Source organism: Molossus molossus, unplaced genomic scaffold, assembly GCF_014108415.1.
Source record: "Molossus molossus isolate mMolMol1 unplaced genomic scaffold, mMolMol1.p scaffold_m16_p_19, whole genome shotgun sequence".
NCBI classification, from domain to species: Eukaryota; Metazoa; Chordata; class Mammalia; order Chiroptera; family Molossidae; genus Molossus; species Molossus molossus.
This window is the reverse complement of record NW_023425354.1, coordinates 48,719,972-48,747,919: the sequence shown is the minus strand read 5'-3', so window position 1 is coordinate 48,747,919 and position 27,948 is coordinate 48,719,972. Positions and strand designations below refer to the sequence as shown.

The 27,948-nt window shown below is 44.4% G+C and overlaps 1 protein-coding gene and 1 non-coding gene across 2 annotated transcripts; one reads left to right on the top strand and one right to left on the bottom strand.

Moving 5' to 3' along the window:
- The first annotated feature begins 232 nt into the window (after positions 1-232).
- On the top strand, positions 233-27,732 carry CTC1 (CST telomere replication complex component 1). The gene is made up of 23 exons (XM_036269401.1): positions 233-277; positions 3,071-3,234; positions 12,660-12,897; positions 13,038-13,249; positions 13,518-13,674; positions 18,385-18,675; positions 18,776-18,904; positions 19,480-19,712; positions 19,834-20,011; positions 20,120-20,320; positions 20,781-20,907; positions 21,495-21,609; positions 21,747-22,083; positions 22,174-22,263; positions 22,521-22,714; positions 23,861-23,949; positions 24,045-24,219; positions 25,660-25,737; positions 26,171-26,315; positions 26,395-26,459; positions 26,705-26,870; positions 26,976-27,102; positions 27,256-27,732. Exons 1-23 carry the CDS (start codon positions 245-247, stop codon positions 27,393-27,395), a joined length of 3,684 nt encoding a protein of 1,227 aa, XP_036125294.1. The 5' UTR covers positions 233-244; the 3' UTR covers positions 27,396-27,732.
- Positions 4,705-4,891, bottom strand: LOC118635183. Its single transcript, XR_004960513.1, has one exon. It is a non-coding gene; the product is annotated as a U2 spliceosomal RNA (small nuclear RNA).
- Positions 27,733-27,948: the final 216 nt, after the last annotated feature.

The following is a 27,948-nucleotide window of genomic DNA, read 5'->3' as shown; positions in this document are numbered from 1 at the left end:
TACCAACCAGGCCCGCTGTGCCTGAGGCCCTGAGCTCCCCCATCCCAGGGAAGCCAGACAGAATGTTACAAGGGAAACCCGGCTGCCCGAGTGTGGGGTAGAGGTGGGAGTGGCACAGAGAGGTCCTAAGGATTCTGGGTGGGGAGGAGCCGAGAACGCGCCCGCTGGTGACGTCACCGACCGGCCCTCCCGTGAGCACTCGCGCGGACGGCGGTTTGCTTACCTCCCGAGCCTCGGGCGTGTCATGGCTGCTTGCGGAGCTCCGGTTCTTGGCTCCGTGAGTGCTGTTCTGCGTCCCCCATCCTTTTCCCCTTCTGTCCCGGGTTTTCTTTCTTTGGCCGTTCCCCACACCTTGCCTCTTTGCCTCCTTGATTTCGCTGGCCGCGCCCGGGCGAGGGGGAACCTGTGAGATTGCCTCTCCTACCCTCTCACTGGTTCTGCAAATTTATTCCTTCACGTCCGTGGCGCTCGCTGTGATCCTTAAACACGTTTCGATCAAGCCCAGTGGGAAGCCAGGAGCAGACTGATGGCGAACTGTGCACTGTGGGTTTCTTGGGGGAGACCCCTGACGCTGATAATCAGGAAAAGCTTTTGAGACTCAAAGTGCGGGTAAGAGTTCGCAGAGCAAAAAAGTACTGAAGGAGGGATCGAGGCGGAGGCAAAAACATGTTTAAAGGCAAGAGATAGAGAAGGTGTCCTTGAAAAACTCAAACTCAATTGAGTGGTGGTGGAGGAGTCAGAGCTGACAGGCTTGTGAGTCTTGCCAAGCGGTGACTTTAACCTGAGAACAACTGGGAGTTATGAAGGATTTTAAGCAAAAAAATGATTGCAGGAGATGTGTGTTTTCACTTCCTCAGGTAGCAGTGTAGAAAGTGGACTAGAGAGTACCATTTAGAAGGCTGTGGTGGGAATGTAGTGAGAGAAGGGTGATCCTGACCTAGGCATCAATGTTGAGATACCAGAGGTGAAGGCAAGTGAAAAAGGGAGATAAGGAGGACATCCAGGTTTCGGAACTGTTTGGTTGAGGGTATTTGCTAAGTTAGTGAACACTGAAAAGAGGAGCGGATTTTGTGAAAAGTTCAGTGTTGAGCATCTGTGGTACCTGTAGGTTGGCCAGGTGGAGAATCTGATAGGCACATGGATATAACTAGAGCGGAAGTAGAGATTTAGGAACAATCAGCATCTATCAATGGCATCCAGTGGATGAGGTCATTGAGAGAAAAATATATAGTGTTCTCAAACCAGCCTATATCAGTCTGGGGAGCTTATTTAAAATACAGACTCTGACACAGACTCTGGAATAATAGCCCAGCCAGTGTGGCTCAGTGGTTGGGTATCAACCCATGCACCAAGAGGTCACCGGTTCGATTTCTGGTCAGAGCACATGCCCAGGTTGTGGGCCAGATCCCCAGTAGGGAGCATGCAGGAGGCGGCCAATCAATGTTTCTCTCTCTTCCTCTCCCTTCTGTTCTCTCTAAAAATCAATAAAGAAAACAAAATAAAAAAAAAAAAGAAGTGTGCCCTGGCCAGTTTTGCTCAGCGGTTAGAGCGTCGGCTTGCGGTGCAGAGAGACCCGGGTTCGGTTCCCACCAAGGGCACGTACCTTGGTTGCAGTTTGTCCCTGGCCCTGGTTGGGTCGTGTGGGTGGCAACCACTCAATGTGTTCCTTTCACATGATGTTTCTCACTCTCTCTCTCCCCCTCCCATTCTATCTGAACAAAATATGTACAAGTGTCCTCAGGTGAGGATGAAAAAAAAAAGTGGAATAATATAAATTATACTCTACCTATGTCCCTTTTTAAAAAAATATGTTTTCATTGATTTTTTTAAAGAGAGAGAGATTAAAACATTGATGTGAGAGAGAAACATTGATTGGCTGCCTCCTGCATGCCCCCCACTGGGGATTTGGCCCTCAACGCCGGCATGTGCCTTGTCTGGGAATTGAACCAGTGACTTCTTGGTGCGTGAATTGACGCTCAACCACTGAGCCACACCAGCTGGGCTGTACTACAGCTTTTTTATCCACTCATCTATTGATAGACACTTGGGTTGTTTCCAGATCTTAGTTATTGTAAATAGTGCTGCTGTGAACATAGGGGTGCATATATTCTTTCTGATTGGTGTTTTAGGATATATTCCTAGAAGTGGGATCACTGGGTCAAATGGCTGTTCCATTTTTAATTATTTGTTTTCCATAGTGGTTGCACCAGTCTGCATTCCTACCAGCAATGTACTAGAGTCCTCTTTTCTCCACACCCTCACCAGCACTTTTTTGATGATTCGTTGATGGCAGCCATTCTGGCAGGTGTGAGATGATACCTCATAGTCATTTTAATTTGCATGTCTCTGATGATTAGTGACATTGAGTATTTTTTCATAGGTCTCTTGGCCATTTGTATGTCCTGTTTGGAGAGGTGTCTATTTAGGTCCCCTGGATCATTGCTCTTTTTTTTTTTTTAATCCTCATTCGAGGACATTTTTCCATTTTTTGTGTTCAGGTAGAGTGGGAGGGAGAGAGAGGAACAGAGAGAGAGAGAGAGAAACATCGACGTGAAAGGAACACATCGAGTGGCTGCCACCCGCACAACCGACCAGGGCCGGGGACAAACTGCAACCGAGGTACGCGCCCCTCGCAGGAACCGAACCCAGGTCTCTCAGGACCGCAGGCCGATGCTCTAACCGCTGAGCCAAACCGGCTAGGGCTGGATCATTGCTCTTAATAGAGGTTTATGTAAGGTGCTGTGGGAGCTCCAAGGAGGGAGCAGCATTCTGCTTGGGATGGTCAGAGAAGGGTTCACAGAGGACTATAGATTCCAGTTGAGCACTTTCAAGATTGGTGCAGATTTGTTAGAGAAAGAGCAAAACCAAAGCTGGATGGCCCGCTGTCTGAGTTGACTGTATAGCTGGACTGAAGACTTCTAAGGTTTCTTTAAGCTCTAAACTTTAGATTTCTTCTTCATTTACATGCCCTCTTGGTTTTTATTTTTTTCTGTTCCTGTGTTCTTTCCAGAACTTCCTTGGTGGGATGGATTGTCATGAAGATGTTTTAACTAGATTCACTTTTCCTCAGGAGCAAACCTGGCTTGAGGCTGCACAGGCTTTCATCCAAGAGACCCTGTGTCCAGTGGGTCAGGAGCCTAATGTCCAGTTGACTCAGTTGGTAATTGACTGTGTGAAGACCACCTGTTTGTCTCAGGGAAGGAAGCAGGGTTTTACACTGCCCCTCAGCTACAGGTAAGGAGATAGGGGATTCACGGGGAAGGTCAGTTTGGAGTTGAAAAGAAAGGACCTGAGAAGAATGAAGGGAAACTTGGTAAGGGAAGGAAAGGGAGTAAACACACCCACTTCAGTCATTGAGCGGCTTTGCTTTCCCCATAGTTCTCCAAAATAGGCTTAAGTGAAGTTTAGAGACAAGAAAAGGAAAGGAGAGGACAAGGAGAAGATTGAAAGAAAATTTGGAGAAAGAACTCTCAAAGTGGGGAAATAAACTGATACTATTTAATTTTGTGTATTAGAAAACAGATTCACCAAGTGCAGATAGTTGTGTTTTCCCTGGCCGGTTTTGCTCAATGGTTAGAGCGTCGGCCCGTGGACCAAAGAGTCTTAGGTTTGATTCCGGTCAGGGGCATGTACCTCGGTTGCTGTTTGGTCCCCGGCCCTTGTCTGAGTCATGCGGGAGGCAACCAATTTATGTGTCTCTCTCACATCAATGTTTCCCCTGCCCTCCCCACTCTGAAAATAAATGGAAAAATATCCTCAGGTGAGGATTTAAAAAAGATCTGAATTTAATGTCTTCTGTTGTTGTTTTGTTTACTACCATTCCCTGAATTGTTCTAGGCAATATTAATAAAGTAACACAAGAAAAGGGCTCAATGGCTAAATAAAATTGAGAGACATTGGATATGACAAACTATTCTAGGAGAGTCATGATACACATATTAAAGTCTCTGAAAAATCCTGCAAAAAGAAACCTCCTCATAGAAGTATCTACTATTTTGAAAATAGGGTGTATTTTTCATGTGGATATCTTTATATTTTTACAATATATGCAGCTATTCCTAATCAATATACAGTAGAGTTTTTAAATTTATTTTACTTTATTGATTTTAGAGAGAGAGAGAAAAAAATATCGATGAGAAAGAACATTGATTGGCCACCTCTTGCATGCCCCCCACTGGGGATTGGGCCCACGACCTGGGTGTGTACCCTGACCAGGAATCAAACGGGTGACCTCTTGGTGCATGGGTAGACGCTCAACCAGTGAGCCACACTGGTCTGGCTATACAGTAGAGTTTTGTATACCTTTAGACTTTGTATAAATGGTGTGTATATATATATATATATATGTCTTTTACAATTTGCTTTTTGTACTTAACATTATGCTTCTGAGATTTATTCATGTTGATAGCTCTAACTCATTCTTTTTAACTGCTCTGTGGTATTTTATTATGTGAGTGTACATATCACTGTGTATTTATCTTTTTTTAAAATATGTTTTTATTGATTTTTTTTTTCTTTTTAGAGAGAAAGGAAAGGAGAGGGAGCAAGAGATAGAAACATTGATGGGCTGCCTCCCACATGCCCCCTACTGGGGATCGGGCCTGAAACCCAGGCATGTGCCCTGACCTGGAATTGAATGGGGACCTCTCAGTCCATGGGACAACACTCAATCCACTGAGCCACACCGGCTGGGCTATGTTTTTTACTTGTTGCACTGTTCCCGGAAGTACTGCAATATCAGGTCGATATGTGGAGTGGATGGAGCAAGCTCCTATTCCATCTCCCAATCCCAAAAATCCGTTTACTATATTCTACTCGGATAGAGGACCTATCAGACATTAAACTGATAAGCTACTATACTTTGATCTTAGCCAAAAGGCCAAGAAGCTATTTATCTTTTAAAAAAAAAAAGTAGCCCTGGCGGTTTGACTCAGTGGTTAGAGCGTCAGCCTGCAGTCCGGAGAGACCTGGGTTCGGTTCCTGCTAAGGGCATGTACCTTAGTTGCAGTTTATCCCCAGCCCTGGTTGGGTCGTGTGGGTGGCAACCACTCGATGTGTCCCTTTCACATCGATGTTTCTTTCTCTCTCTCTCTCTCTCTCTCCCTCCTACTCTATCTGAACAAAATATTGAAAAATGTCCTCAGGCGAGGATTAAAAAAATAAAAAATAATAAAAAAAGGTAGAAATCTGTTCAGCTTTGTTTTATTTGTCATTTCCCAAACTTATTTGAGAGCAGGATAGTTTTACCCTGGCACTCCCTTCACCTGCTTATAATTTGGGAAACACTTCACTCAGCCTGGCAATCTGTCTCAGTTAGTAAAGGCAGGAAATCTTTGAGAAGACAGCTTAATTGTACTCCATGTTATGCAAAACATCATTTTCAAAAATCTGTTTAATTTTCTCATCCATGGACTTCATTATAAAGCAATGGTAAATAACAGGTGTTGGAGAAGATATGGAGAGAAGGGAACCCTTGTACACTGTTGGTGGGAATGTAAATTAGTGCAGTCACTATGGAAAACAGGATGGAGGTTTCTCAAAAAACTAAGAATAGAACTACCATATAATCCAGCAATTCCTCTTCTGGGTATTTACCTAAAATATATGAAAACACTTACATATAAAGATATATGTAACATATATCTTTGCAACATTAATTATAATAGTTAAGACATGGAAACAACCTGAGTGTCCATTAGTGGAGGATTGGATAAAGAAGATATGATGTATATACATACATAGAAAATGCAATACACCTCAGCCATAAAAAAGATGAAATATTGCCATTTGCAACAACATGAATAGATCTTGAGAGTATTATGCTCAGTGAAATAAGTCAGACGGAAAAGGACAAAAACTGGATGATTTCACTCATGTGGAATATAAAACAAAAAGTAAATAAAACAAAAACAAACTCATGCAGACAACAGAATGGTGATTACCAGAAGGGAAACAGGGTAAGGGCTGGGTGAAGTGGATGAAGGGGTCACATATATAGTAATGGAAGGAAATTTGACACTATTAAAAGGAAGCATTTAATAGAGTACACAGATGTTGAATTATAATCTTGTACACCTGAAAATTTTATTATGTTATTAACCAATGTTACCCCAATAAATTTAAAAAGATTAAAATCAACAAGGATGGGGAAGGATTTCTAAAATGGAATACTGAGAGAAACAACTGTATTAAATTTTATTCATAGCCCTGGCCAGGTGGCTCAGTATGTTAGAGCATCATCCTGATATGCCAAGGTTGTGGGTTCAATCTTTGATCAAGGCACATAGAAGAAGCAGCCAGTGAATGCATAAATATGTGGAACAACAAATCAATGATTTGGGGGTTTTTTTGGTCTCTTTCTCAAATCAATCAATAAAAAAAAATTTTTTAATGTTATTCAGCTCTAGCTGGTTTGGCTCAGCGGTTAGAGCGTCAGCCTGTGGACTGAAGGGTCATTCATGGGTTTGTTTCCTGGACAAGGGCATGTACCTGGGTTGCAGGTTCAGTCTCTGGCCCCTGTTGGGGTCCTGTGGGAAGCAACGAATTGATGTGTCTCTTTGACATTGATGTTTCTCTCTCTCTCTCCCCCTCCCTCCCTTTCTCCCTCCCTTTCACTCGATCTAAAAAATAAGTCAATGGGAAAATATCCTTGAATGAGGATTAACAACAAAATGTTATTCATAACTACATAGAGGGGGAAGAATATACTTCAACTGTATAGCTTCAGAATAAAAACGAAAAGAATCACAAACCAAATAAATAAACCAGCGGTAACTAAAATTGCTGGTGCACCAGAATGTAAATTAACATACTACTGTCTTCATTGAGAAAATCTTGCCTGCTAAAAAGAGCTGAACTAAACAGTGCTTATTGACATTGTAGTTAGCCAGGTACTTAAGACTCAACTTTTAAAAACCTTAAATTAGCCCTAGCTGGTTTGGCTCAGCCGTCAGAGTGTCAGCCTGTGGACCAGAGAGTCCGGCATTTGGTTCCTGCTAAGGGCATGTACCTCAGTTGCAGTTTGTCCCCGCCCCGGTTGGAGTCATGTGGGTGGCAACCACTCAGTGTGTCTCTCTCACATCGATGTTTCTCTCTCCCTCCCGCTTTATCTGAGGATGAATGCAAAAATGTCCTCAGGTGAAGATTAAATAAATAAATAAAATGGGCTCCTCTGAGGCTGGCCCTTTAAAAAAAAATTAACATTTGCCATATTTGCTTCAGTTCTTTATGTATTTTAAACAGAATTTATTTTATTATTATTTTTTAATTCTCACCCTAGGACATTTTTGAGAGAGAGTCGAGAGAGAACATCGACCAGCCGCCTCCTGCATGCCCCCCACTGGAGATTTGACCCACAACCTGAGCATATGCCCTGCCCGGGAATCAAACTGGCGACCTCTTGGTGCGTGGGTTAACGCTCAAGCACTGAGCCACACTGGTCTGGCCTCTGCCCTTTTTTAAATTGAATTGTTTTTCTTCCTTTTGTTGAATTATATGAGTACTCTTTGTATTTTGGATATTAACCCCTTATCCAATGTGTCATTGGCAAATATGTTTTCCCATATAGTGGGTTCCCTTTTCATTTTGATGCTGGTTTGTTTTTGTTTGTTTTGCTAGGCAGAAGCTTTTTAGTTTGATGTGGTTTCATTTATTAATTTTTTTCTTTGTATCTCTTGCCCTGGGTGATGTATAGGTGAAAATTCTGCTACATGTGATGTGTGAGATTTTGCTACCTACCTTTTCTTCTAGGATTTTTATGATTTTACAAGTTACATTGAAGTCTTTTGTTCATTTTGAGTTTATTTTTGTGTATGGTGTAAGTTGGTGGTCTAGTTTCATTTTTTTGCATGTACTGTCCATTTATTGAAGAGACTGTCTTTACTCCATTGTATATTCTTGTCTCCTTTGTCAAATATTAATTGAGCATAATATCTTGGGTCAATTTCTGGGTTCTCTGTTCTGTTCCATTGATTGATATGTTTGTTCTTGTGCCATTACCAGGCTGTTTTGTTTACAGTGGCTTTGTAATATAACCTGATATCAGGAATTGTGATCCCGCCATCTTTGTTCTTCTTTTTCAAGATTGCTGTGGCTATTCGGGGTCTTTTTTGGTTCCATATAAACTTTTGGAGTATTCGTCCTAGACCTGCGAAATATGCCATTGGTATTTTAATAGGGATTGCATTGAATCCATAGATTGCTTTGGGTAGTATGGACATTTTAATGATGTTGACTCTTCCAATCCATGAACATGGTATATGTTTCCAATTTTTTATCTTCCATTATTTCTTTTTCAATGTCTTGTAGCTTTCTGAGAATAAGTCTTTTATGTCCTAGGTTAAGTTTATTCCCAGGTATCTTAATTTTTTTGTCGCAATGGTAAATGGGATTAATTTTTTTTAGTTTCTCTTACTGTGTATTCATTATTGGTGTATAAAAATGCCACTGATTTCTGGATGTTGATTTTGTGTCCTGCTGCTTTGCTGAATTCATTTAATAAATCTAGTAGTATTTGGTGGAGTCATTAGGGTTTTCTATGTATAATATCATGCCATCTGCGAATAATGACAGTTTCACAGCCTCCTTTCCAATTTAGATGCCTTTTATTTTTTCTTCTTGTGATTGCTGTGACTAAGATTTTCAGTACATGTTGAACAAGAGTGGTGAATGCAGACATCCCTATCTTGTTCCTGTTTTTAAGGGAAATGCTTTTAGTTTTTGCCCACTGAGTATGATGTTGGCTGTAGGTTTGTCATATATGGTCTCTATTCCCACTTTGCTGAGAGTTTTTATCAGAAATGGGTGCTGGATTTTGTCAGATGCTTTTTCAGCATCTGTTGATATGATCATATGATTTTTATCTTTCATTTTGTTTATGTTTTATATCACATTTATTGATTTGCAAATATTGTACCAGCCTTGCATCCCTGCAATAAATCCCACTTGGTTGTGGTTTGTAATTTTTTAAATAAATTGCTGGATCCGATTTGCTAAAATTTTGTTGAGGATTTTGGTATCTATGTTCATCTGGGATATTGGCCTGTAATTTTCTTTTTTTTAATTTTATTTTTTATCCTCACCCGAGGACATTTTTCGATATTTTGTTCAGATAGAGTGGGAGGGAGAGAGAGAGAGAGAGAAACATCGACGTGAAAGGGACACATCGAGTGGTTGCCACCCGCACAACCCAACCAGGGCCGGGGACAAACCGCAACCGAGATACGTGCCCTTAGCGGGAACCGAACCCGGGTCTCTCCAGACCGCAGGCCACTGCTCTAACCGCTGAGCCAAACCGGCCAGGGCTGTAATATTCTTTTTTCGTAGTATCTTTATTAAGTGATTCTCAACCTTCCTAATGCCGTGACCCTTTACAGTTCCTCATGTTGTGGTGACCCCCAACCATAAATTTATTTTCTTTGCTACTGTTATGTCTTAGGTGACCCCTGTGAAAGGGTCTGTTGACCCCCAAAGCAGTCATGACCCACAGGTTGAGAACCGCTGCTTTATCTGGTTTTGGGGTTAGGATTATGCTGGCATCATGAAAAGAGCTTGGGAGTCCTCCTTCCTCTTGAATTTTTTGTAATAGTTTGAGGTGAATAGGTGTGTATTTTTCTTTAAATGTTTGGTAAAACTCCCCTGTAAAGCCATCCAGACCAGGGCTTTTGTTTGCTGGGAGTTTTTTGATCACTGTTTCTAGTTCCTTAGTTGTTATTGGTGTGTTCAGGTTTTCTGACTCTTCCCTGTTGAGTTTTGGAAGACTGCGATTCTAGGAATTTGTCCATTTCACCTAGGTTGTTGAATTTGTTGGCATGTAATTGTTCATAGTATTTTCTTACAATCCTTTGTATTACTATGATGTCAGTTGTTACTTACACCTCTTTTATTTCTGATTTTATAATTTGGTTTCCCTCTGTTTGTTTATTGGTGAGTCTGGCTAAAGGTTGATCAACCTTGTTTATCTTTTCAAAGAACCAACTCTTGGTTTCATTGATCTTTTGTATTGTTTGTTTAGTCTCCATGTCATTTTTTTCCCTGTGATCTTACCCGAGGACACTTTTTCATTCTTTGTTCAGATAGAGCAGGAGGGGGAGAGAGAGAGAGAGAAACATCGATGTGAAAGGGACACATCGAGTGGCTGCCACCCGCGCGACCAACCAGGGCCAGGGACAAACTGCAACCAAGGTACATGCCCTTAGCGGGAACTGAACCCGGGTCTCTCAGGACCTCAGGCCGACGCTCTAACCGCTGAGCCAAACCGACCAGGGCTCCACTGTGATCTTTATTATTTCTTTCCTTTTTCTAGTTCTGGGTTGTTCTTTTTGTTCTCTTTCTAGTTCTTTAAGTTGTAGGGTTAGATAATTTGTTAGAAATTTTTCTTATTTCTTGAGGTAGGCCTGTATTGCTCTGAACTTCCTTCTTAGGACTGCTTTCATTGTGTCCCACAGATTTTGGATTAAAAAAAATTGATATTATAGAAATTATTTGAAAGACATAAGTATTTTATTCTTTTTTTTTCCATTCTTCATTGAGTGCCTGCTGTGTGCCAAGTACTGTGCTAGGCCTTGAAAGTTGGAGAGCAGTCCTGGCACGTATGGTTCAGTTGGTTGGGCATAGTCCCATGCACAGAACGGTTGCCAGTTTGATTCCTGGTCAGGGCACATGCCCAGATTCTGGACTACTTCCTCAGTAGGGGATGTGCAGGCAGCTGATTGATGCTTCCCTCTTATATCAACGTTTCTCTGACATATCAGTGTTTCACTGTCTCTTTCCCTCTCTCTAAAAATCAGTTAAAAATCTTTTAAAAAAATTTTGGAGAGCAATGACAAATGCAAAGAATTTGAGGTTATCACCTTTAGTCCTAACTCAGACACTAAAGAGTCTGGGAAAAGTGACGCCTATTTTTACTGTTTTCTATTCTGAAGGGTAAGGAAACAGCTCTCTTCCATGCTTTTTCCTGGGTCTTTAGAGAATCAGGGAAACACAGAAAGAACATGGACTTCTAAGTGAGGCGCATCCAGATTTGCCACCTACTTCACTGTGTACCTGAACCTCTTTGTGTTTATTCATTGGTGGTTTTATTAGGGGTTTTGGTGAAGATTCAGTACAATATTGAGCATGTGCCTGGTTTTGCTCAATGGTTAGAGCGTTGGCCCGTGGACCAGAGTCGTGGGTTTGATTTTGATCAAGAGCATGTACCTCAGTTGCGGTTTGGACCCTGGCCCTGGTTGGGGTCATGCAGGAGGCAACCAATCGATGTGTCTCTCTCACATTGGTGTTTCTCTGTCTTTCTCTACCCCTCCCTTGCACTCTATCTAAAAATAAATGGAAAAATATCTTTGGGTGAGGATTTAAAAAACAAAAATATCGAGCATGTGCAGACCCATTATAGTGTGTGCATAACAGGGGCTCAACACGTTAGTTTCTGTCTTTGCCTTTTATCTACTCCAAAGTAATTTGGGTTTTGTTTTGTTTTTTTTATCCTCATCTGAGGATATTTTTGCATTTATCTTCAGATAGAGCAGGAGGGAGAGAGGAAGGAAGAGAGAGAAAGAGAAACATCGATTGAGAGAGATATATTGAGTGGAGAGAGAGAGAGAGACATCAACATGAGAGAGACACATCGAGTGGTTGCCACCCACACGACCCCAACCAGGGCCAGGGACAAACTGTAACTGACGTACATGCCCTTAGTGGGAGCTGAACCCGGGACTCTCTGGTCCATAGGCCGATGCTCTAACCCCTGAGCCAAACTGGCCAGGAGTGCTCCAGAGCCATTTGGGAAAGAAAGAAGCATGTGTGAAGCATGTGTGGAAGGGAGTGGGCCATCTAGAACAGCATTCCCACTCCTCAGTACTCATAAATGGATGATGTTCGTGACTATAATGAGGACAAATCGTGATTTTTTTGGTAACCTTATTCTGTTTCTTTTCCACTTAAGAATCTTGGGGATGCAAGTATGTGTAGTAATGATATTATAAAGATGTGAATCTATCACAATTTTGATAATTTATTATTATAATTTTTTTCTTTGTTAATTTTAGAGGGAGAGAGAGAGAGAAACATCGATGAGAGAGAACGTCGATTGGCTGCCTCCTGCATATCCTTCACTAGGGATCAGGCCCACAACCTGGGCATGTGCCCTGACCAGGAATTGAACAGGCAACCTCTTAGTACATGGATCGATGCTCAACCACTTAAACACACCAGCCAGGCCAATTTAACTATTATTTATCACATTATTTATGATTTACTGTACCTCACAATTGATAGTGACTCAGCAGTGTTGCAGCACTTTAAGAATAGCTGATCTTTTGTCCTGGTCAGGTAGCTTAGTTGATTGGAGCATCATCCCTATATGTCAAGGTTGAGAGTTCAATCCCCGGTCAGGGCACATACAAGAATCAACCAATAAATGCATAAATAAGTGGAACAACAAAATTGATGTTTTTTTCTCTTCCTCCCTCCCTCCCTGTCTTCCTCCTTCCATCTCCCCCTCTCTCCCTTCCTCCAGCTTTTTCCCCTTCAATCAATCAAACTTCTCCCTTAGTCCATGTTCACCATAGACCTTTCCTTGGGATGTTGGGGGATTTGTCAGGGTTGAGAGTAACTTCCTAGGCTTGGACACAACTTTACAAGACTTTGTTCCCTTCCTTCTGCAGCTTTGTCTCAGTACGGGACCTCAGGAGCCACCAGCGCCTCCCATGCTGCAGCCACCTGTCCTGGAGCAGTACTGCATACCAGTCATGGGCCCAAGAGGCTGGACTAAGTGGGACCCCTATCCCCCGGGAACGGCTGTTACTTTTAGGGACACTAACAGACCTATCAGGAGATGCGGAACGAGAGTGCCGTAATGGAAGCCTCTATGTGAGAGATAACACTGGTATCTTGGGCTGTGAGGTGAGTAGGAAGGGGGAAGTCAGATGCCTCAGATCCTAACAAGAATGGTGTGTAGGGAGTGAGGCAATTAAGTCTCAGGGAACAAAGGTGGAGGCAGGTGAATGGGATGCTGATTAATCTTTGCTTTTGGTCTTTTCTAGCTCATAGATCTGGATCTTTCCTGGTTGGGCCATCTCTTTCTCTTCCCCAGTTGGAGTTACCTTCCTCCTGCCAGGTGGAATTCCTCAGGGGAAGGGCACTTGGAGCTCTGGGGTGACCCTGTGCCAGTTTTTCCCTTGACCGTCAGTACTGGCCCTACTACCCCTATTCCTGTTCTCTACCCACAGGCTGCTTCTCGCCTACTCAGGCACAGGTAATTCTTCCCTCTCTAGGGGAGGAGGAAGCCCTGTGAAACTGGGAGGATAATGGTGGGTCAGTGGAAAGAAAAAGAGAAAGGTATTAAGAGTAATAGTGATGGAATGTTCCAAATCAAGGGAACAGTAAGGCCTCTTTGGAATAGCTGTGGAACAAAGGAAATTTTTAATCACTATTGGAGTATTCTTTACACGGAAGGGGAGGCCTTTGCAAGGGAAAGGAAGAGAAATAATGATTTTTTCCTCTTTTCTTTCTGCCTTCTTTAGTAGCAAGCTCAGAATTATGCAGCCAAACCTGGCTGGGAAACTGGTTCGATTAAGTGCTCTGGTGAAAAGTCAAAAGAAAGCTTACTTCATACTGTCTCTTGGTGAATTATCTCCAGCTGGCAGCCAAGCTGGCAGCCATGTGTCTATCATTGTACAGGTAAGGATTAGGGTCAGCTCAGGGGCGTGGAGATGTGGGAGGGGTATTAGAACTTTTAATAAGAAAGATAACATCCTAGGAAGAACCATGTAGGAAAGGAGGACAGCTGGAGAGAGTTGTTTTCTGGAATAGTTTATGTTGAGGGGAAATTCCAGGTAATGTCATTCCTGTATATAAGAGGTAGGGAATAGAGTTTCCTGCTGTGCAACTCATTTGAGTAGACAACTATTTTATTGTGTGTGACATTTTGAAAACATGCCAGAATCACCTGTTTTTCCTTTGCATTGGAAGGATGCCCAAGAAAAATATTCATCTGAACACCATTAAGACATTGAATACATACACTTTTTTTTTTTAATCCTTACCTGAGGATATTTTTCCATTTATCTTCAGGTAGAGTGGGAGGGAGGGAAGGAGGAATGGGGGAGAGAGGGGGAGAGAGAGAGAGAGAGAGAGAGAGAGAGAGAGAGAAAGAAACATCGATATGAGAGAGACACATCAATCGGTTGCCTCCCAGTGACCCCAGCCAGGGCCAGGGACCTTCAACTGAGGTATGTACCCGTGACCGGAATCAAACCTACAATTCTTTGGCCTGCAGGCTGGTGCTCTTAACCACTGAATCAAACCGGTCAGGGTGAATACATAACACTTTTTTTTTTTTTTAATTCTCACCTGAGGACACTTTTCCATTTATCTTTAGACAGAGTGGGAGGGAGGGAGAGAGACATCGATGTGAGGGAGACACATTGATTGGTTACCTCCTGCACGACCCCAATCAGGGCTAGGGACCAAACTGTAACCGAAGCACATACCCTTGACAAAATTGAATCTGAGACTCTCTGGTCCATGGGCTGATGCTCTAACCATTGAGCAAACTGGCTAGGGCAATACCTAACACTTTTTAAAAACACTTGTTGACACTTTCTATCAACTGGTACAATTTTAATATAATTAATTTTTACACCAATTTTTTTATATGTATGACTTTATACAATTACCTGAATAAGGCTCCAAAAGCATTCAGAACAATTAAAGGATGAATAGGCTTTTTAACATGCATATCAAAAATGGAAACTGAGCCCTGGCCTGTGTGGTTCAGTGGTTAAACAAGGGCATGGGCCCATTGGGTTTGATTTCTGGTCAAGGGCACAGATTTGATCTGAGGCAACCAATTGATGTCTCTCTCTCGTCCTCCCCCACTTTCCCTTCCTTCCACTTTCTCTAAAAATCAGTGTAAAAAATACCCACAGGTAAGATTAACAAAAAAGGAAACACATTTATTAGCACTATTAGAATTTTAAAAAATATTTTAATTGATTTTTCAGGGAGAGAGGAAGGGAGAGGGAGAGAGAAAAGCATTAATGTGAGAGCAAAACACCAATCAGCTGCCTCCTGCACACCCCCCTCGTTGGGGATCCAGCCCATAAGCCAGGCATTTGCCCTGTCCCAGGAATCAAACTGGCAAATTTTGGGTGCCCAACCTACTGAGCTACACTGGCCAGGGCAGCGCTATTAAAATTCTTAACCCCTTCTGTGTATGTCATGAGTTTCAATAATAATGATTAGAATATAAAGGAGCTACAAATGCTAAAACTACACATTCTTAGAAGCCATTTAGATTTCTCATCTTGCACCCTGGCTGGTTTGGCTCAGCAGTTGGAGCATCAGCCCATGGACATGAGTCTCAGGTTCGATTCCTGCCAAGGGCATGTACCTCGCTTTTGGTTAGTCCCAGCCCTGGTTGGGGTCATGTAGTAGGCAAGCAATCGATGTGTCCCTCTAATGTCGGTGTTTCTCTCCCTCCCCCTCTTTCTCCCTTCCTCCACTCTATCTGAAGATAAATAGAAAAATATCCTCAGCTGAGGATCTAAAAAAAATTTTTTCATCTTGCTTTTTCCTCTTGGGTTAAAGAGGCACTTATGTATTTTCTTTACATTAGAATATTTTAAGTTTCCTAGAGATCATTCAAAAAGTCTGCAAGGCACGATTGGCTCATTCAGGTATTATATATCAAGGGAGAAATCTCTGAAATGTACTTGAATTTCTTCAGGGTGATCACAGTAGGGTAAGCCCCTTGGGTAGTTTGTAATCTTGTAGATTTTTCATGGTATTGACCTATGAAATAAGCAGAGAACCCAGGTGGTGTGGCTTAGTGGATTGAGCGTTGTCCCATGGAGTGAGAGGTCCTGGTTCAATTCCCAGTCAGGGCACATGCCCGGGTTTCCGGCTCAATCCCTAGTAGGAGGCATGCAGAAGGCAACTGATTGATGTTTTTCTCTCCCATTGATGTTTCTATCTCTCAATCAATAAAAACATATTTTAAAAAAATAAATAAGCAGAGCAGAGGATAATACAAAACTGTACGTAAGTTCTAAGACGTGTGGTATAGTTTATAACTGCTGTAGAAGGTCAGGTAGAGTTATTAAGTGAAGCCTTATGAGAGTTTAGTCTCAATTTGGCCTTTGAAGGATGGACAGGATTTAAATCACTAAAAGGGAAGGGAAGATACTCAGGATTAGAGAATCACCTGTACCAAGAATCAACCTTTATCGAATATGTACTATAATGCTAGGCTCTTTGGTTAGTTCAGAAGTACAAATTGAATAAGACAGTGGCTATTGTCTCTGGAAACTCTCAACCAGGTAAGTAAGTCAGCAGTTACTGTTTGGATCATAGTGCTATGGTAAGTACATGAATAAGACACTGTAAGGGAGCAGAGGTCGGCTTAGGAGTAAACCTGGGAGGTCAAGGGAGGAGTAATCTTGGTGTGTTTATGGGCTGCTGAGGAAACATTGGAGACATACTGTCACTCTGAATGACCCCAGTGAATCTTCTATGATGGAATGAGGTCATTTCTTGAAAATGTAGAACTGAATGCTGGAAAGAGGAGTAAAGGTTCAGGGTAATTGCTGGTAGGTGGTTGGGGATAAGAGATTGATAAGCAGTGATGGAGCCCAGCTGGAGAAGGTCAAGCATCAGTGTTTGGCACTGGGGTGGCATGGGTGGCATGGGTCTGCCTTCCTCAAGTAGGATTTTTGCCGTATAGGAGGAATGCAGGAGAGCAGAAGCATCAGTATTCATTCATTCATTTGTTCAGTCAAACCATTATTAACTGCTTGTTTTACACAAGCAGTAAGCTTAAGTGAGGTTTTAGCAATACCTGATGATGAATTGTGACTGCCAGGATCTGATTAATGGTACTTAGCTGGTTTTAGAGTAGAAATGGAGGTGTGTAGTTGAGCACAGGGGACTGAAGTTCAAGTGTCTATTTAAAAAATATTTATACTGATTTTTAGAGAGAGAGGAAAAGAGGGAGAGAGAGAGAGAGAGAGAGAGAAAAACATTGATGGGAGAGCATAGCATCAATTGGCTGCCTCCTGCATGCCTGTAACCCCGGGCACGTACCTAGACTGGGACTCTAACCAACAACCTTTCAGCAGCCAACTGAGCTATAGCAGCCAGAGCCTGAAGTTCAAGGGTCTTGACATTCAGTGTGTTTTGAAGACCCTGAGTGTGGCAGCAGTACTGTCACACCTATGGGAGGAGCATGCCTTAGAAGATTGTTATATTATGAACAGTCCCCTTTTTTCCTTGTGCTTAAATTTATTCAGCAACCACCCTTCTACAATCTGTATGATGCCTTGCTGTCAGGTGTTTATTTTGATTTTCCTACTTTGATAGTTCTCATTTTCCTGTAAAATAAAGTCTTTAGCATATTCTTTCTGTTTTTGTTTTTTTCCTCATCTTGGCTCACCCATCTTGTCTCCTGCAACTCCCAGGAGCATTCTCTCTTCTCCATTCTGGTCAGTCTTCATTGCCTTGCTTGTCCTAAGTTCTGAACATTTCTATGTTGAATTTCCCTTCTCTCTCCTGCTTGAATTGCCCCCCCCCCTTTGACAAACCAAGGATGTCCTTCAAGTTCCACTTCCTTCACTTGGCCTCTTTGATCATTCCAACCTATCGTTACCTTCTCTTCCTTTCTCTAAAACCTTAGCATATGTGTATTCTTTGTCTCTCTCTTTCTAAATGTTTTATTGATTTTTTAGAGAGAAAGGAAGGGAGATAGAAACATCAATGTGAGAGAGAAACACTGATCGGCTGGCTGCTGCATGCCCCCCTCTGTGGATGGAGCACACAACACGAACATGTGCCCTGACTGGGAATCGAATCAGGACCTCTCAATCCATGGGACGACATTCAGCCACTGAGCCTCTTTGTGCCTCTGATCATACTTGGCTCCATATTATTACTTGGGTTTATGTCTGTGTTCCCCAGTGGTTTGAAATATGTTAAAGAGGGAATAGTCTATTGTATTTCCCTTAACATCTATTCTAATACTGGATACATACATACCCAGTGCATATTGATTAAATAAGTGGAAATTGTATATATGTTACAGGGTGGGATAGAGGAAATGCAAAAATAACAATTTTCTGGATGGAATTTTTTTATGTATTTGGAAGGAAGTTTTCAGGATGGTATGTATCTTGGGGAAGGGATTAGGAAACATTTGGCATCTCTTGTGAGAGAGGAGAGATCCTGAAATTTCTATGGCTTAAGATTTAATTGGCAAACAAGGAAGATGAGGCAAGGAAAGCTCATGAGGACAGGTCTTTGAAGTCAAAATCATGATGGAAAGGGACTCTGACAGAACAATAGCTTTGTGAGAAGCATCTCATGTACCATGTTGCCTGCCTCTGCACAAGCCAGGTCCCTGCCCAGCTGGTTTGGCACCGAGCCCTTTGGCCTGGTAGGGCCTATGTGCTGACAGGGCTGCGAGTATCCAAGATTCATGGTTACCAACATCGTGTTTGGACGACTAGTCCCACCTCTCATCTGTTGCCGCTGAAACCAGAATGTGTGCAAGAACTGGACCTGGAACTGGAGCTGGGTAGACCCCTCTTGGAGGTTGACCCCAAGCCACTCCCCAGGACAAGCAACATCCAAGAGAGGAAGGAGCAAAAAGGTCTTCTCCGGGACTCCAGACTCTTATCATATACGGTGAGCATAAGGGAGAGATCCTAGAGCTTGAGAGGCAGGAAATATCGGTCTCCAAAGAGGAAGGAAATGGGGATCAGCTGACCCTTTGACCTCTTTGCAGGGAAAGATCACTGGCGTGTTGAATCAGCCTGCTGGCCTCTATGAGCTGGATGGGCAATTAGGGCTTTGTCTTTCCTACCAGCAGTTCCATGGCCCCAGGCAGGTAATGCGACCAGGAGTCCATCTGGAGGTACGTGAGGGATCAGGGCTGGTGACGAAAAGAGGCTTCTCAGTAGCTTCTAATACGTTTATAGGCTGGTCTTTTTTGGCACCAGGGTGGGAACCTTTACAACAAAAATATAAAAATAATAAGTGTGTATTAGGGGGTTAGGCATGTGCGTTTGTTAAAAATTATTTGGTTGAGAGCTCAAATCAGAAAGTAGAGTCTGGGACAGGGAGGAGGGCTTGGGACCAGAGCATCTCCTTCACAGGGCTTTCTAACTGGAGGAGGAGATGCTGGAGCTGAAGTACAGGTGTAGTGAGGGCCAGAGTGCTGTCAGGCAGCCTGGTGAGTAGATAAGCCATGCCAGCCAGGAGCCCAGTGGCCCACAGAAATACTTAGTGGAGCTTATGAGAGATGAATGCTTACCCCAGGGGCAGTGTGTTGGAATGGAAGGTGAGGCATGGAGAATAAAAGGAAATCACCTGTGTAGGAGAAATTGGGTTTCTCTTGGAACCCAGGCGGTGGTAAACTGCAGCTAACTTTGTGTGGGGTCATTGAGTCGGCTTCACCTCTGCTTTTTCACTGTTTTCTGTTTTCCTCAGCTCCAGGATGTTCACCTCCTCCAGTCAGTGGGTGGAGGGACAAGAAGGCCAGTGCTAGCCCCTTGTCTCCGTGGTGCTGTTCTACTTCGGAGCTTCTCTCGTCAGAAGCCTGAGACTCAGTCTTCCCCCCAAGCCTGGGGGGCCTCTCTGTACGAGCAGCTGGTATGGGAACGTCAGTTAGGACTTCCTCTCTACCTGTGGGTTACCAAGGCCCTGGAGGAGCTGGCCTGCAAGTGAGGAGGATGAGGGTCTGGGCTGGAGTGGCAGTGGGAGTAGGACACTTCCTTTGTAAGGGAAGCAGGATCCTGGAAGAGGTAGGGTCTTTGGGGGAAGTGACTTAGTTTCTTTCCCAAGGCTGTGTCCCCATGTGCTGAGACACCGCCAGTTCCTGCATCACTTCTCTCCTGAAAACCCCAGCCTGGGACTGCAACTCCTGGCTCCTACCCTGGATGTTCTAGCCCCACCCCGCATCCCCAGTCGGAATGCACATAAGGAGATCCTTGAAGAGCCACATCGCTGTCCACTGCAGAAGGTATGAGGATGCGGGGGAAAGATGGATGGCCGAGCTAATGTATGGGGGAGGGGGAACGGACAGGGGACACATTGGATGCCCAATCTGATTTTTCTTCTCTTTTGACAGTATGCTCAGCTGCAGACTCCTTGCTCCTTCCCCTCTCTGGCTACCCTGAAAGAGGAAGGGCTGTGCAAAGCCAGGGCTTCCTTTGACCCTAAGACCCTTCTGCCCTTCCCAGAGGTTTCCCACCTGACCAGTTGCCAACTCAATCAGCGCCTGGCCTGGTCCTGGCTCTGTCTCCTCCCCTCCACCTTCCATCCAGCCCAGGTAAGTGGGGCTCCAGCAGGGCTCATGGCACTTCCTCGTCTTGCCATCCTTGCTACCACTATCATAGTCATTTCTTGTCATTTTGACTGACTAGCCTTCTAACTAGACTGCTCCCTCCCTGTAGCAACTAGAAAGAGTGAGATAAAATGTAACTGGGATTACAAAGCTCTCTTAAATCTTTTTCTTGTTTTTCCCAGTGCAAGTAAAATAAAACCCAAACTTCTTATAATGTCTACTGAGGTTCTCTAACCTTGATTTGAATACCACTTTCTCTCCTACTACCAAATGTTTGATTGCATGTGTGTGTTTTTCACATCTGTCTGCCCCACTTGAATATAAATTCTTTGAGGTCAGAGACCATGTCTTTTTTGTTTACTTTATAGCTAACATTTAACACAGCACCTGGCATATAATAGATGCTTAATAAATACTTGATAATTTGGCTTTCATCTCCCTGCAGGTTTTACTTGGGATTCTGGTGGCTTCGTCTCATAAAGGTTGTCTGCAACTTCGGGACCAAAGTGGTTCCCTCCCCTGCCTGCTCCTGAACAAGCACTCGCAACCCCTCACTGACCCCCGGCTCATAGGTGTGGAGTTCAGAAGTGGGGAGAAGGTGGTGGTGGAGCATAGGATCTCAGAACAGGGGGATTGAGAGGAAGCACCTGCTGGGATTTTGTGGAGACACTGAAGTGGCATATGTTAAACAAGTTTAGGGAGAAGTTTGGTGACCGGTATTAGCGGGTAGAGAAAAGAAACAAGGGGTTCCCTGGCCAGACATCCAATTCCCAACATTGTTTCTCTGTCCATTGCACCTAAAATACACACCAGATGGCAGCTCCCATTGCCTACATTCTTAGTTTGGAAGAATAATGGTCTTAGTGGACCTCTTGAGATTTGTAGACAGGGAAATCTTAGAAAGCAAAGTTTCCTTATATCTAGGAACAGACAGGTGTTATGGATTTGTGAGAAAGTAGAATCCAGGCCTTTCAGCTCAGGAGGCCAGGGGTGGGATTGGACATGTGGGTGGAATGGTTTCTCCCTTGGAGGTATCATCCCTCCAAGGTAGGGGTCAGGTCAGGCCTAGGTTGGGCAACAAGACCCGCAGGGTGGTCTGCTTCACTTCCCATTCCATGGTTCTCTCCTCTTGCCAAAATAGAAAACTTCTTTCCTCTAGGCTGCTTGGTGCGGGCAGAGAGGTTCCAGTTGGTCATAGAGAGGAATGTCAGAAGCAACTTTCCTTCCTGGAAGGAGCTGAGCATGACAGGCTTCATCCAGAAGCAACAGGCCAGGTTGGCTTCTTGGGGTAGTGGCTATACTCCAAGTCTGTAAGGAAAAGGGGAAGGGCCTGGTGCAGGTGTTGGAATGCTGGGGCCAACAACACCCAAAGCCTGTGTCACTAATAAAACTATTCTTTATCTCTCCCTAGAGTCTATGTCCAGTTCTTTCTGGCCGATGCCCTTATCCTGCCTGTGCCCAGACCTTTACGACCCTCCCTTCACTCACCTGCCTCCTCAACACCGCCTCAGACAGAGCCCACCCTCCCTGAGAGTCCCCACATAGGACAGAGCCGGCTGTTCTTGCTGTCCCACAAGGAGGCACTGATGAAAAGAAACTTTTGTGTCCCCTCAGGAGCCAGTCTGGAGGTGCCCAAGCCCACCCTCAGTTTTCACATATCAGGGAGCTGGCTTGGGGGTACCCAGAGGAAGGAGGGGACTGGTTGGGGCCCACCTGAGCTCAAGGGAGATGAGAACAAAGATCAGAAGGTAAGCTGGGACTGCAAGGACCTAGGACTTGACCTGTGTGCCCCTAGCTCCTGTCTGGAACCGCAAAGACCCTGCTGTCCTCCTTCACAGGTTCTCCTCATCTTTCTTGGCTCCTCAGTCCGCTGGTTCGAGTTCTTGCACCCTGGGCATGTGTACCGACTTGTGGCTCCTGGTCCTCCCGTAAGTGCCCTACTTCATCATACCCTTCTCCGGAAAGCTTCTTTTGGTTTGGGGTCTGGAGAGGAAGTGCCAGTGTCTGGTCACTCTCTAGGTCTCCTAGCAGAAGGGTGGATCTAGAGCAAATCGAAAGATTGTCATGTCTAGTCACTTCCTTCACCAGCCTCCAAGGAGAAAACAAAATTGGGTCATAGTATGTTGTGAACCTTCCTCTGGACCAGGACACACTCAGAGTCCATTGTCTCCCCATTTCCTGGCAGACACCAATGTTGTTTGAGGAGAGTGGTTCATCCTGCACATCGCAGCGTCTTCTGGAGTTGGCTGGCTGTACGTCCTGCCTCACTATCCAGGATGATTGGACCCTGGAACTTGAGAGCTTCCAGGACATCCCAGATGTGCCAAGTATTGATAGGGCACTGCCTGAATCCTCGCTGACCGACCTGCTCAGTAGCAAGTAAATGTCTGCCAGCTTCTCCATCTCGTTTGGGCTGCTCTCTCTTCCTCTGCCGTGGTTAGGTTTGGTGAATGGTCCGTTCTCTGCTACAGCGTGTGTCTTTCATGTGATTTAGCTCCTACAGGAAGATGTCAGAGTAAGATGAAATTGTTTCATACCTGACCCTCCCCCCAACCCCAGCATGTTACTGTTTGGAAGTGATCGTCAGCAGGCTTTCTCACAATTCAGGAAAAGCCTTAGCAATAAGAGGAAATGTAAGAAACATTAAAAAAAAAAAAAGTAAGGACAAAAGTTGAAAATCTATAGAGAAGAGCCTTCCTTTAGTATAAGAAGTGGCTGGCTTATGGCTTCAAGAACAACTATACTTCCCTCATGTAAGCTTTTTGATGTAGCTGCAAGTGCAGATGAAGAAGCTACAGAGATATTTCCCCCTGTGTTAAACAAACAAACAAAACCCAGCTGGGATTGTAGGTGTAATTTTTATGAAACTGGTCTCTACTAGAAGTGAATATTTTTTGGGTTTTTTTTTTTATCCTCACCCGAGGATATTTTTCCATTTTTTGTACAGATAGAGTGGGAGGGAGAGAGAGAGAGAGAAACATCGACGTGAAGGGACACATCGAGTGATGTGAAGGGACACATCGAGTGGCTGCCACCCGCACGACCAACCAGGGCCGAGACAAACTGCAACCGAAGTACGTGCCCTTAGCGGGAACCGAACCCGGGTCTCTCCGGGCCGCAGGCCGACGCTCTAACCGCTGAGCCAAACTGACCAGGGCAGAAGTGAATGTTTTCAAGGACCTATGATTTGAAGGAGGGGGCATGAGCTCCAACATATAAAGCCGCAGATGATGGACTGACGGTTTCTAGGAATAAATGCAAGTGGAGATTTAATTCTGCTGGTGTACTTCTTGGTAAGGCCTCTGGTTACAAAGTTGTATAGGTTTTGGGTTATCTGTCACAACCCCGTTTTTCCCATAAGTCCTGTTACTTTTAGTGTGTGATTCAACATAGCATGAGATCTTTCAGAACCTTGTAGGTGACGTGCTAGCAGATAATTTAGCTACTTTTTCTGTCCTTGGACCTGCCTCTCTGTTCTCTGCTTTCTTATGCTTCCATTCTCACTGTATTTCTCTGACCCTTTAGCTCCGCCGATTCCTTGGTGTCTTTCTCAGCTGAGATTCTGTCACGGATTCTGTGTGAGCCACTTCCAGCCCCTCTCAGGACAAAGCCTGGTAATGATATCTCCTTTGGGGGAAGGTATAAAATTAAGTGATCGAATCTTGTGATCCAGACAGGTACCATTGACCCCTCCCCTTTCCTTCTGTAGGGAGCACTGAAGCCAGGAGAGGGTATGTGAAGATAACTGTAGCTCTCGAGACAGCTGACTGTGAATTCCCTCCTCACTTGGACATATACATTGAAGACCCACATTTGCCTCCCCCACTAGGACTCCTTCCAGGAGCCCGAGTCTACTTTAACCAGCTGGAAAAAAGAGTTTCCAGGTGAAGATCTATATAACTGGCCTTGCCTCCTCCTCTCCCTACTGATGTGGTTCTTTTGAATATTCACCCCTAACTAACTATGCTACATGACACCTCCTTTTTGATATTACATTTGATATGTTACACTGGAATTTATACCCTCCACTCTCACAAGATGATGTTGCAGACCAGTATTTCCCTCTGCTTTTTTTTTTTGTTAATACACACCCAAGGATCTATTGATTTTATTTTATTTTTTATCCTCACCTGAGGACATTTTTCCATTTTTTTGTTCAGATAGAGTGGGAGGGAGAGAGAGGAAGAAAGAGAGAGAGAAACATCGACAACATGAAAGGGACACATCAAGTGGCTGCCACCCCCACGACCCAACCAGGGCCGGGGACAAACTGCAACCGAGGTACGTGCCCTTACCGGGAACTGAACCCAGGTCTCTCAGGACCGCAGGCTGATACTCTAACCGCTGAGCCAGACTGGCCAGGGCTCCATTGATTTTTTTTTTTTTTTTTTAATTTTATTATTATGCCCTGGCTGGTTTGGCTCAGCGGTAGAGCATTGGCCCGCGGACCAATGAGTCCCAGGTTCAATTCCAGCCAAGGGCACATACCTCTGTTGTGGTTTGTCCCCAACCCTGGTTGGAGTCGTGTAGGAAGCAATCAGTCAATGTGTCGCTTTCATGTCAATGTTTCTCTCTGTCCCTCTCTCTCTCTCTCTCTACCTGAAGATAAGTAAAAAAATATCCTCAGGTGATGATTAAAAAAATAAATAAATAAAATTTCTCTTTCTACCTGAAGATAAGTAAAAAATATCCTCAGATGAGAATTAAAAATAAATAAATAAAATTTTATTATTATCATTATTATTTTTAAGTTCAGTTAAACTTTTGTTTTTTTTATTGATTTTTTTTAGAGAGGAAGGGAGAGGGAGAGTGAGATAGAAACATTGATGAGTGAGAACATTGATTGGCCGCCACCAGCATGCCCCCCACTGGGGATTGGGCCCACAACCTGGGCATGTGCCCTGAACAGAAATCAAACCAGGACCTCTTGGTGCATGGGTCGACTGAGCCACACCAGCCAGGCTATTTTTTATTATGTTTAAGTCCTCACCTGAGGGTATTTTCTTCCTTTGAATTTTAGAGAGAGTGGAAGGGAAGGGGCGGGGGTGGACATCTATGTGAGAGAGACATCCATTGGTTGCCTCCTGCAGAACCCCAACCATTGCGAGGGATCAAACATGCAACCCAGGTATGTGCCCTTGACTGGGAATTGCTTTGATCCGCAGGTCAATGCTCTAAACACTGAGCCAAACCAGTGAGGCCTCTTCCCTCTGCTGTAATAGAGCCTGGGCTAGGGTGCCTCTCTCAAGGCAATGGCTAAGCCTGTGATAAGGGTTCCAGCTCCGACCTCAGATGACTTCTTTCTCCTCCTCTTCCACTTGCAGATCCCACAATGTTTACTGTTGCTTCCGGTCATCCACTTATGTGCAGGTCCTGAGTTTTCCCCCAGAAACCACAGTCAGGTCAGTGCCCCAGGCCCTGACCCCCAAACTTTACAGCCTCATGTCTGCATCCCACACATGTTCCTGGCTCTGAAATTTTTTGCCATAACTACAGTCTTCTCCAATCATAGCAGAAGGTGATAAGTCAGAGCCCCAAATCAAAAATGCCCAATGTCTGTCATTTTACCCAGAAAGATGTAGTGTTCTAGGCTCTTAAAGGCTTTTCAATCTAAAATGCAAATATCTTTTCCAGGCTAACATTTTGTTTGTTCAAGCCTGAGAAATAATTGATGACATTGGAGATCATAAATCAGAATGGAGACCATGGGGCTTCCAGGAGAGTGTGGAAGCCGCTATTAACTTCATCCCTATGCCTGCTGAGTCCTCCCAGACATATCCTGACTTCAGAACCCCTTTGACTGTTTTTTGACACCTGTCTCTCTCTGTCTCTTAGTGTTCCTCTGCCCCACATCTACCTGGCTGGACTGCTACAGGGTGGCCAGGTCCCATTCCAGGCCATTGCCTCTTGTCATATTGTTTCTGTCTTCAGCCTTCAGCTCCTCTGGGTGTGTGCTCACTGTACCAGCCTCTTCCTCCAGGTATGAGGGAGCTGGGTGCTTGGTGCCAGAGGGATGTGATGGGAAAAAGAGGATTTTCCAACCACTTTCTTTATCCCAGGGAAGGTGCAGTCAGCAGGGTTCTACTTGTCCCACTCAGACACCTGTAAGTCAGGCCAGCATCAGGTGAGAGCACAAAGTGGGCGCCCATGACACCATTTACTTCCCTATTACACAACTTTGCCTGTGTGCTACCCCTGTGTTAACATAATTTTCCGCTTTAGGAATTGCTTTGATAAATATTTTTGAATGAATGAGTGAGGGTAAATGAGTTAAAGATGAAATGATGATGGAGGCATGTTGGGTTCAGGTGACTGGCACCTGGGTTTGCTCTGAGAGATTTTATTCCTCATGCCCTACCCCAACCCCAGGCTCCTGGTGGAGGATGGGACTGCCGACGCTGTGGTGACCTGTAAGAATCATCATGTGGCAGCAGCACTAGGGCTGTGTCCTAGTGAATGGGCCTCCCTCCTAGAGTTTGTCAGAGGGCCAGGGAAAGTGGCCTTGCAATTTATAGGGCCTGGATCCCAACCTGAGGTGAGATGTGGCTGGGAGGTGGGGTTCAGATATCCAGGTTCCTGAGGGTTTCATAGAGTGTTTAGAAGTTTTGAGTTCTGACTAATCCTGAGTTTCCCTTTCTAGTACTCAGCCAAGATTGATGAGCCCTTGACCTTCTTCCTCCGGACTCTATGTACCAGTCTCTCTGTCCTCCGCCCTATTGTGCTTTCTTTTGAGCTCGAGAGGAAACCCTCCAAGAATATCCCTTTAGGTAAGGAAATAAGGATGGAAGGGTGGCAGTGTAGACAGAGGGGTCCCAGGAGGAACCCCTGGTAAGGGATTTCTGTAGTCGGGTAGGAGAATGGTGGATGGGGACTAAAAACCACATGTATAGGACATGTATTTTCTTCTCTTCCTATTTCAGATCCTCCTAGGCTACAGCGATTCCAATGTGGGGAGCACCCTCTCCTGACTTATGTGAATCCCAGGATCCAGTTGTTGTGTCTCTCTATCCAGGAGCCAAAGCATGCCAACTCCCTGGGGGCATTTGCTTCCTCCAGCTAACCTGAACTGCAACAATGGCCTGAAAGGTCTTCCTGCCCTGCTGGAACACTTGAGGCCAGGGCCTCAACTTCTCCCACTTATTGTGGCCCTTACCTTCTTGGTGATTGAACTAGGACCCCAGATCCCAGTGTTTATTAACTGCTACCCTACTGTAATTTCTCCATATTCTTTCTGGTGCTGGCCTGCCTTGGAGAAATTGTGGAAATAGGTAACTCATGGCACTGTTAATATTTCCTCTCTGGTTGGGGTCAAGGCACCTGCACTCACAGGTGGCCCTGAGCACCTGGGTGCTGTCTTTGTGGCAGGAGCTAGATGAACAAAAGACTTGCCCCTTGTAGGGGTGCTTGTGACAGGCCTCTTGGCCTGCAATAAAACTCTAGTGATGTTTTACACTTGTGCTATCTGTGATATCCACGTCTCCTGACCTGTCAGCCAGCCTATTGTTTACCATCATTTCCACCAATGCCAAAACTGGTTTTAAGAGCTTCTGGTCCAACAGAAGAAATGATACCAAAAGTCAGGCCAAAATGGAGTAAATTGGGGAGTTGGAGGC